The 10,404-nt window shown below is 43.1% G+C and overlaps 1 protein-coding gene across 1 annotated transcript in view; it reads right to left on the reverse strand.

Moving 5' to 3' along the window:
- The window catches only part of PRR16 (proline rich 16), a 524,483-nt gene extending 518,486 nt beyond the window's left edge, over positions 1-5,997 (reverse strand). The window contains exon 1 of the mRNA XM_075601055.1: positions 5,472-5,997. Coding sequence (XP_075457170.1) covers positions 5,472-5,615 — 144 coding nt within the window. The 5' untranslated portion in view covers positions 5,616-5,997. The remainder of the gene's footprint in view (positions 1-5,471) is intronic.
- Positions 5,998-10,404: the final 4,407 nt, after the last annotated feature.

The following is a 10,404-nucleotide window of genomic DNA, read 5'->3' on the forward strand; positions in this document are numbered from 1 at the left end:
GTGAGACTTTCCTAAAAAGTATGGTAAATGTTGCAAATATCCTAAATAATACGACATGGGACCGCTGGATAAACTTTCATTATCGGATTGCCATGTAAGTGCTGATATAAAAGATATAAATTGGCTTTTAAATACCAAAATGTATATTTTTATTCTTGATCTGGGGAAATAATTTTATTTGTTTTACTGAGCTGGTTTTCCTTATCAAACATTGTTTCTGATCTCTGTAAAGTGATTAAAAAAATGTGTCAACGTGTTACTGTTACTATTGTCTGTGGTATCGTCGAAAAGAAAATGAAATAACAATGGAAATAATGAGCCGGATAAAGTTTACAATTTAAATCCTTTGATGCCAGAGAGCCTGTAACTAATTTCAAAACAATGCACTGAAGGTCCTCATGGCAGAGATGGGGTTAATGAAGAATGATCATAGAACAGATTTCGCCTGATCCGATTATAAATCTGAGAGAGGCATCTACCAGTTACTTAACTTCTGGCATCATGTGTCAAATGGTCCCGTGTGATGTCAGCAACAGCATCATCAACCACTGCATGTGCACATGCAATTACAATAAAATGCTAAAAACAGCGGTCACAACATACAGGGCATCAACAAGTCCCTAAAATAGTCTGGTATCCTGATTCTTCTTAGAGCAACTCCAAATTCCACATTAATATCTTAAAGTTGCACCATGACCCGCTCTCTCTTCCTAAGAAGAAATGTATAGAGCCGTTTTCCTCTTTGTCACCTGATTAGACCAGACAAAGGACCATAAGGAATTAGAAGACCTGGAGAACAGGAACATGGAAAGCACTGCTCCAATAGCAAAAAACAGGAATCCAGACAGGAAAAGTGGATGACAGGTAATTTATTCACAAAGCGGAACCACTAGCAACATTGAGTTGCACAAAGGTAGTCCACTGACATGTTTCACGCACAGGGCACCTTTTCATTTATTTTTTTTCATACCTATCCTTCATTATTTCCAAATCATTGAATATATGGACATTACATTGTGCTCAGTGATGCTGGGATTCTGCTTCAGCTGTGCAGCACTAGCTTGGGATGTTTTAGTCTCTTGGCTTTTCCAAGGACCATAAGGGTCTGAAAAGTTGCCAGTGGATTTGTGATACCTTTCTCTTCTATATGTACTGTACTGAGTAACTTGTATTTTTATTTTCATGTTTTGAGGAGTCTGCAACTCTTCAATTACTGAGGACGGATATCCTATTCTGGAATTGGGAAGAAATATACAAGCTTATTTCATCATTCACTGAGTGCTGGTCCTTTATGATTGTTGTCCAGATGAGCCCAAAAATACTACCTAAAATACAGCACACAACAAAAGACAGGGGTGCCCAATGCTAATCCAATTGACAAAACATATATGGTAATAAGTATAAAGTTTAAATACTTCAATAATAATAATAATAATAATAATAAATTACTTGGTTATTTAGTTAAACCCTTTGAACCTGTGAACACAGTGTAGAGTAGGACCTGCATTAATTTGGTTGTACCTTGACGTTGGTATGCAGGCTTATGACGCTTTGGCCAAAGGGTTTAACTAAATAACCAAGTAATTATTATTGATGTGTTTAAACTTTATACTTATTACCATATATGTTTTGTCAATTGGATGTAGCATTGGGCACCCCTGTCATTTGTTGTATACATTTGCCACACTCAGTAGCACTCTTTTTGACATAAATATATATTCATGATGTGGTGGGTGTAGGAGTTTGAGCTAGCTGGGAATGTGTGTCTGAAATACAGCACTGCAGCTGCAAAACTAAAACCAGATGAACCTACCTCAATTTATCTAGCGCAAAGCGGTAAATACTGGTGTTGCTGATATCCCATGCAATGGGTGTGTTCAAAAGTTATTATTCTATACTTTTATAACACTGGTGCATCACTTTCTTTTTTTATAAAACAAAATGTAAATGTCTCCAACTCAATGAATTGCTTTATTCATAATTCCTACCGCTGTTGCATGACATATTGTTGATTTAAGTAATAATCCCCAAAGAACAGGGCATTACTGGCCAATAATGCACTGGCATATTTGTCATAGGAAGATTGCAAAAAGGTCAGCAGTATGCAAAATAATGCTACTGTAGTACTTTATCTATACCAACATACAGCATTGAAGCAGGCACCAACATTCCCATCCTGACTGGACACTTTGAAAAACTCCAACAGGTCCTCATTGTTTGGCGTAAGCTGACTCATTCACAGTATTTTGTTTACTTCTTCCTTTTGAACATTGCTACCATTCTATCACTGAGTGTGACAAGTAAATTGGTGTCTAATGAAGTGATAAACTAAACAGTTTTCTCACACAACCTGACTAATTATTTCACCTTGAAAATATGAATGTACAGACTTGCAAATGAGCTGAAAATGTGTACCGTATGATCAATATTTTTATGCAAATATTTGACACCAAAGTCTGGCTTCAAAAAAAACACAAACTAGTAAGGTTTGTACAAATAATGATATACATAAAGCTTTACCATATGTTTATGTCTTCTCCTCTCCATGCTCATTCATTGCAGGTATTTATTGTTCAAGTTAGGCTGCGCTTATAGTGCTGGCGAGAGCGACACAACGTCGCATCAAAACAAATGCCTATCCCAAATTATTTTTTTGCTGTAATTTTTTACAACAAAACTCACAGTATTAGATCTTGATACATTACATAACTACTATCTACCAGAGGAGTCCAAGGCACTGCTTATAATAGGATTTGTGAGTTTGTGTGTTATCACAAAGTGGGCAGAGTTGGTACTCACACTGTTCATCTGTGTCTACACATACTATACGCTTAGACAACGCACAGTAGGGCCACAAAAGCTATAATAAAAGATTAGCAATAGCAGTTTTTCCTCCAGTTGTAGTCATTCTTCACTGATATGCTGCTGTTCTAAACTGTGCTAAAAAAGTGATTCTCTAATTAGCAATAGGATGGATTTTTACCAATAAAGCCTTTCAAATCCGTTCAAAACAGAACTGTCTTATAAAATTCCTTTTGAAATGAATTATTGCACACTCGCATTAGAAAGTGGGGAAAAAATCCTTAGCAAGTGCTTTCACCGCAATGATAATGGATCACTGAAATTGGAAACAATAAATACAGTTTCTAACAAAAAATACAATGTGTGCGATTCACTGTTTTACTGTACATTCATGAGCAATAAACATGAGTCACTGGAATAAAAAAGTGATTTCCGCCAGATTAACATTATAGCACTGCTGCATAAGAGAACAACACATTATACGTTTGTCATTTCAATTTCTGTCCCTAGCCAGAGAATCTCTCTTCGATGAGTTTATGAAATCCCCATTTATATGTAGATAGACCATAATAAATAATAACACGAACTCCATCTGCAGATACCTGAAAAATAATATTTTAGATTCAATAAAATGACAGAGAAACTCCCCCCACTAGAAGGAAAATATTTTAAAAAATAATCTTTCATAGAAAACCTTTAAGAAATGTAGGTCGTCGCAGAATTTAATTCCTAATATTAAGGAGTTTTTTTATTTTATTACCATCATACAATAGTTCCATCTACACAATTCAACTCCAAGGAAGAACTCTCTCAAATAAAAACCTGTTGCAGGCAGTCCAGATAGAAAACTAAATGCTGAATGAAAAGAATGTCTTACATAAATGGTAAACAAAGGATTACTAGGCAAAGTACTCAGTCCATGGAATAACATTTCAATGCATAATCCTACCATCTGTCTACCAGTTGTGTGGCAAAATTATGATTTGGGGAATTGCTTAAAAAAAACCTGAGTTGTATTGTTATAGCAACATGTATCTGCTCCAGACAATAGGGATGTGACACTTGCCACTCGCAAAAGAAAACAGGTTTTCCCTGAACATGCACAAGACATAGAGATCATTTAGAATTCTTCATATTAATCACTCCATGCAAATATAAAAAGGAAATCTATTATTTATTTGACCAGCTCCAGAATTACTTTTTCCCAAACCATGGGCAGTAAATCTACAAACATAATATTTCCTGCATGATATTGTCATACAGAATTTTAGAAGATGCTTAAAAGATTTTAGAAACAAAAAGCAGTGTGATCTTTTTATATGGACCAACATCTAGTGATTGGGTTTATACTGTATATGTTGTGCATGAGCTTTCAAAAACAGAGTCATCTTTAAATAAGCTATCTTGTACTGTGTTTGTTTTTCTTTAATAACACCAGGTTGTTAACATAGTCAACACATGTAAATAAATACTGTAAAAAAATAATAACCAAGTTCATCTGTGATCATATGCCTGACTTTAAATGCTGGGATCAGGATTCAAATTACATTACAGTGACAAGACTGTAGGAGCAGGCTCTTTCCCTGTCTAAACGCTATAATTAATACTCCTACAAGAGGGTAATTTTAAATCTAGATAGCATTTCAAGATGATAAGAATGCATGTGTATAATTATAAAGTTATCTTACAAGATAATGAGCACATCACACTGCATTTTCCTTTACATTGTGAATTCAAAGCACAGACTTTCCACTCATTATTTTTATACAGGACATTCCAATGGAAATTGTACAGCTCTAATTCTCTCACCTAAAGAAAAGGGCTTCAATAATAAATATGTAAGGCAAATAAAACATGGAACATATGACAGCTTTTTTTTTAGACACTTGTCACAGTGAAACAGTACCTGCCCTTATATCATGAAGAAACAGCTTCTGCAATGGCTGAATGGAATCTGAATCCCATTAATAAAAAAAAGTCTTAAAGGCATTGAGAAGCTGGGGTTGTAAAGACATCCATTTGATGGGCTTTGCATTTGGTCCAAGATGTCAGGCTCCTCCTTTCGTGCAATATAGTTGAGAGAAACCAGCAAAACTTATGGTCAATGGAAAGCAACTACAATTGTGTAAAACTGTTATGAATCCAGTGAGAATCCACAGCAAATCCCTTATCTCCATTTAAAACAGCAGGAATCTGCAAATTCGTCAGTCTCCCCCGCACCCATACACACACATCATAAATACAGTACAACTATAACTCTACCAAGCAAGAAATAACACAACACTGTACTCCTTTAAATATGCATGCATTTAAATTATCCATGAAATATTCATGCATGTGACTATGCATATGCATTTAATTTTTTGCTTCGATATGCATGATAACCAATTCCAATAGTATATTCCACATCTGCAGTCAACACACAATCCAGATATATTCTTCCATTCACAAATCCCAGCCTGGCAAATGACTTTGTTTTTACAGGTGAGCATGTTCCAGTACAACATTACACAGCTTTGGCAGGACAGTGTGGTCTATTGATTATGTTAGGTAGTTTTAGTAAGATTTCAGGCGAGCTATTTTCCGCAGCAAAAGATAGCCCCACTTTGCTGGGCACTGCTTTCTTTCTCCCCTCCTCCTCCTCCCTCCCGCATCATTGGAGACCTTACCTCCTTAAGTTCTTTAGCTACATCCTTCAGATCTCCCAGTACTAATTCCAAATCATCCACAATGATCTTGATCTGTTCTTTCACCTTGGCTTTGGAGGCTTGCCCCTCTGGCGGCGAGGCTGGCCCCTTAGACTTCGCTGACATGCTGCAATCCAACTCAGGGGAGCTTCAAAAGAGGGTGATTGGCCCCATCCCTCTCTGAGTCGCAGTTCCCCCACATTTTCCTGCTTAGATCTCCCTCTTTCTCCTCTTTTCCCTCTCCCTGTTTGCACAGTGCCATCAACTCCAGCGAACTGCACAGGGAATGGGCTGCAGACTAGTGGCCGGCACTGCCTGCGTCACAGTGCTGTACTAGATCAAGGGAGGGAAAAGTGCAAAACCCTGAAGTTCACATATGACACAGGACACTGTTTTTTGAGAGACACCTAATTGTCCGTTTACTTTTAATTGCTGACCGGGACATTCACAATTAATAAAAGCGTTTGCTTCTGAAGGTTTTCTCCACTGTTCTACAGACGCCTACTGATTGCTACAGGCTCACAGTCTCTGCTCTGTGTTACACTCCTGCATTACCGTATTACTCCATGTAATGCAGCACAGGCAGTGTTAGGAATTACCAAAGGGATCAGTGATAACAGGCATATATATTTTTTTCCTCTATGACTTGCATAAAGCATGGAGTATGATAATTGACATGCATTTCAGGAACGATTTATATATTTAAAAAAAAAAAACGTATAATCACATCTGTAAACTAATCTGTTCAAGGAAGAATTAAAATAGTCATGGATGACCCACTATTCACTAAACTACAGCATGCTCTTATACATATGTAACACCACTTTCTCCCCCCAACCCCCCCATGAAGGGTAGGGTGTACATGCAAAAATAGAAATGTATTAACATATATTCAGTTGCAATGGTTTTACTGTCTCTTTAAATAGGAATGTACTTGTGAGTGTATGGGTGTTCAGCAGTTACCTTGTTCTTCTTGTGCTGGATCTTGGCAAAGAGTAGAGTGAAAGAAAGAGGGTGCCAATAACTTTTTACCTTTTATTAACAGAGTAACCCCTTTGCCCCCACCCTAAGGCTTTGTCCCCGCTGGCGCTGAGCACGCTCATGCTTGGCGAACTCTCCAAGCATGAGCGCCGGGTGTCCTTAAAATTTTCGCAAGCTCTGCAAGGGAACCTGAGTGCGCTAGAAAGTTTTAAAAAATTGTTTACCTAAGTGCCGAGCGCCGGTGAGCGTGTGTGCCCGTGCTTACGCGCGCGCGCATTGCGTGAGCAGGGACTTTAATATATATATATATGCAAGTCACCTCGCCAAGCGCCGCCTGCTCAGCGTTAACGGGGACGCAGCCTAAGGCAGCGGTGCGCAATCTTTCCAGCGTGCGTCCCCCTTCCTGCTTCCCTCCCTACTTGCACCCCACCTCCCTTACCTCCTCTCCAGCGTCAAATGATGCCGCGAGGTCACGTGATGTCACGTTGCCATGCCAAAGTGATGTCACATGACCCCGCGGCGTCATATGCCGCCGCATTGCCATGGAGACACATCGCCGAAGAGAAGGTAAGTGAAGTTGGAGAGGCCTCAAGCGTCCCCCGGCATTAATTAAAATGCCTTGGGGGAAGAGCACGGGGCCTCTGCAACCACCGCGCCCCTCCTGAACAATCTTGCGCCCCCCAGTTTGTGCACCGCTGCCCTAAGGGAGATTTGGTTTCTGGTTACCGGTGTAGTGCTGCTCACCTGTTAGGCTTACAGGATTCTGAGTGTCTGCCGGTGTTAGTTGGGGATAACAAGACAGGCTTTCGGTTCTGTAGCTCTATTCTTCAGTGCAGCGCCTCCATTCCAACAGGACCTATCAGAGATAGGTGCAGTCACTGCAGGAAAACTTATTTCCCTCTCCCTGAAAGACTGCAGCCTCTGGTAGAAGTAAAACATAACAGTGGTCTTTAATGCAAACACATACGACAGCATACATGTTCTTCTCTTTGTCCCTGGAGTCAACCCCAGGAGCTTGAGGCCCCGGGAGTTTCTCTTTGTCTTCCACACTCCCTGGTGGAGTATGGGGTGGTTGCTCCCACTCCCCTGCGGGCGGAAGCCAGCAGAGTATTTTTGATGTAATACGTCTCCCAGCCCGTTGAAGCTGGCATCCACATGCAGGATGTACAGCTGCTCCGCATCGGCATAGGCCAAGACAGGGGCTTCTGTGAGGCTTTTCTTGAGCCCTGTGAATGCCTTCTCGCAGGCAGATGAACATTTGTCCCCTAACGGTGCCCGCGGAGTTGCAGCTATTTGACGAGGTTCCTCAAGGTAGATTTTCAACAGGTTATTGAGGACCTTGGCCTTGCTGGAGTACCCCTCTGCGAATCTGCGGTAGTATCCACAAAACCCCTGGAAGGATCATAGCTCCATCACGTTATATGGTCTGGGCCAGTTCACTACGGCTTCGACCTTAGTGGGGTCGGTAGCCACTCCTTACACTATGTGGCCCACATAGGTGACCGAAGTGCGGCAGAAGCGGCATTTGTCCAGGGACAACTTCAGGCTTTCTTTTCCCAGGCAATCCAGAACCTTCAGAAGGCGTTCATCATGCTCTTCTAACATTCTTCCGAACACGATGATATCTTCTATTTAAAACAGACATTCCTTGGGATTCATATCACCAATTGTCTTTTCCATCAACCTCTGGAATGTCGTAGGTGCACCACAAATGCCCTGGGGCTTCAGGGTGAACTGGTAGAACCCGAGGGGGCAGACAAACGCCGTCTTCTCCTAGTCTTCGGGGCTCATGGATACCTGGTAGTATCCATACCTCAGGTCCAGCATGCTGAACCACTAACTACCTTCTAAGGCGCTGAGGATTTCCTTAATCCGCGGTTAGATATATTGGTCCGGTACATTGCGGCGGTTTAGGGTGTGGTAGTCCATGCATAGGGGGATAGACCCATTCTTCTTCCGCACTACCATAATTGGAGAGGCATAGGGGCATCGGGACTCCGTAACGATGCCCACCATCTCCATCTCCTTCAGGAAGTCCCTCACTGTAACGGGTGCTCACCACAAACAGAACGTGACCTCGAGGCTGAGGTGGGGATTGAGAATAAACCGACCTCCAGCCACATGAGCGCGCCCAGAGTGCAGATTGGTAGTAATTAGCCAGGTCGGGGTTGGAGAAGTGCGGATCATCGTAGGTACTTGCCGTGGTCAGGGGTTGGAGAGGTGCGGATCGTCGTAGGTACTTGCCATGACCAGGGGTTGGAGAGGTGAGGATCATCGTAAGTATTTGCCATGGTCAGGGTAAGAGAGGTGCGGATCGTCATAAGTACTTGCCGTGGTCAGGAGCGGAGATGGTCGGGGTCCAGGTACTAGCCAAGGTCTGACAAGGAGCGAAACAAGAACAGCGGATGCAAGGTACAAGGCAAGGAGGCAAGGATTGCATTAAGCACTTCGTACACAATGAAGTCTTATGCTCAGCCAGTTTGCCAGAGGGCTAGCTGAGCATATAAGAGGCCAGGAACCAATGGGCTGTGTGCAGGGTTAGGCAGTACTGCCCACAAGGTAGGTGTCACACAATGGCAGTTGGGGGCAGAGTAGGCCGCAGGTGCAGATGGTGAGGATTCAGTGGTGTTTAACCCCTCACGTACTGCTTGCGCTGCAGTGTGATGCGTTGCCCGAGTCCCCGCGGGACAGAACATGGGGGCGGAGCATAAGCCAACGTCTGATGGCAGGGTGCTGGCTCTGCCACGCGTCACTGTGTTGCTATGGGAGCGGGACCCAATGCAGATCCTGACTACCCCCTTCCTTCAGGAGTGACGTTCGGGCGTCTCAAGGTGGCTTCAGGGGGTACCTTGCGTGAAAGGCCCGGACGAGTCTTAAGGCATGTAGTTGATGCCAGGGGATCCAGGATCGCTCCAATGTACCAGGTACTGGAGAGCTCCCCTTGTGACCCTGGAGTCCAGCACTGATTGTACCTCTAATTCTTATTGCCCCTCCACAAGAAGGGGCCCAGGAGGCGAGACCGGGGCAAGGGAACGAGTCCTGGATAGGTGGCTTTTGTAGTGAGGTGTGGAACACCAAAGGGATTTGCAAGGAATCGGGGGTCACGTCCGCCACGACGTGACCCCTCCTTAGCTCCCACGGGAACCGCAGCCGCCGCATCTCCCCTTCAGCGGTATCCCCGCCGTGGTGCCGCTTTCCCGCTCCCGGCACACAAACAGGTGGTCGCCGTCTTCCGGGACGCGTCCAACTCGCTCTTACAGAGCGCGCGTCTCCGGCTATAATTTATGCACTGCACTCTGCCTCTGACTCCACCACCCGGCATCCGCGCTGGCCACACTCACCGGCACAGCTGATCGCTAAAAACAAACACACTGCCTTCCAATCACTGAGTACTCCATGGCACACCCCTGCTCTGCCCCTTGCCTCTATTGGACCACCTACCTTTATAACTCCAGTCCTCCGTTTGGCTCATTGCTCTACATAGTCTCTTCTCTATCAGTTGTGGATTCTGTGATCTCACTTTGTATTCTTTTCAGGTTCTGACCCGGCTTGGCTAATTACTCTTTCTGGCTCTCGACCCCGGCTTCCTCCTCTCTACGTTGAGCTCTAAGACCCTCGGACTCGGCTTTAGTACCACGACCTCCCGGACCTCTCCTATCCTCGACCCTTGGCTACGGAACTCACTACGGCATGCCTGCTACCCCGGATTCGGCAAGTACATACCTTATTATAAAAACGAGAAAACACAAGCGGAGCGCCGATCAGAATGGGATAACCGATACAGGTCAAAAGACCAAAAAAAGGATGTTAAAGCAATTGGATAAATGTCAGGTGAGTCTGGCTTAATTGATGTGTCAGGTGAGTCTGGCTTAATTTAAGCCTTTTAGATTCATTTTCACTTTATCCAATTGCTTTAACATCCTTTTTTTGGTCT

The sequence above is a fragment of the Ascaphus truei genome, chromosome 1 (assembly GCF_040206685.1).
Source record: "Ascaphus truei isolate aAscTru1 chromosome 1, aAscTru1.hap1, whole genome shotgun sequence".
NCBI lineage: Eukaryota > Metazoa > Chordata > Amphibia > Anura > Ascaphidae > Ascaphus > Ascaphus truei.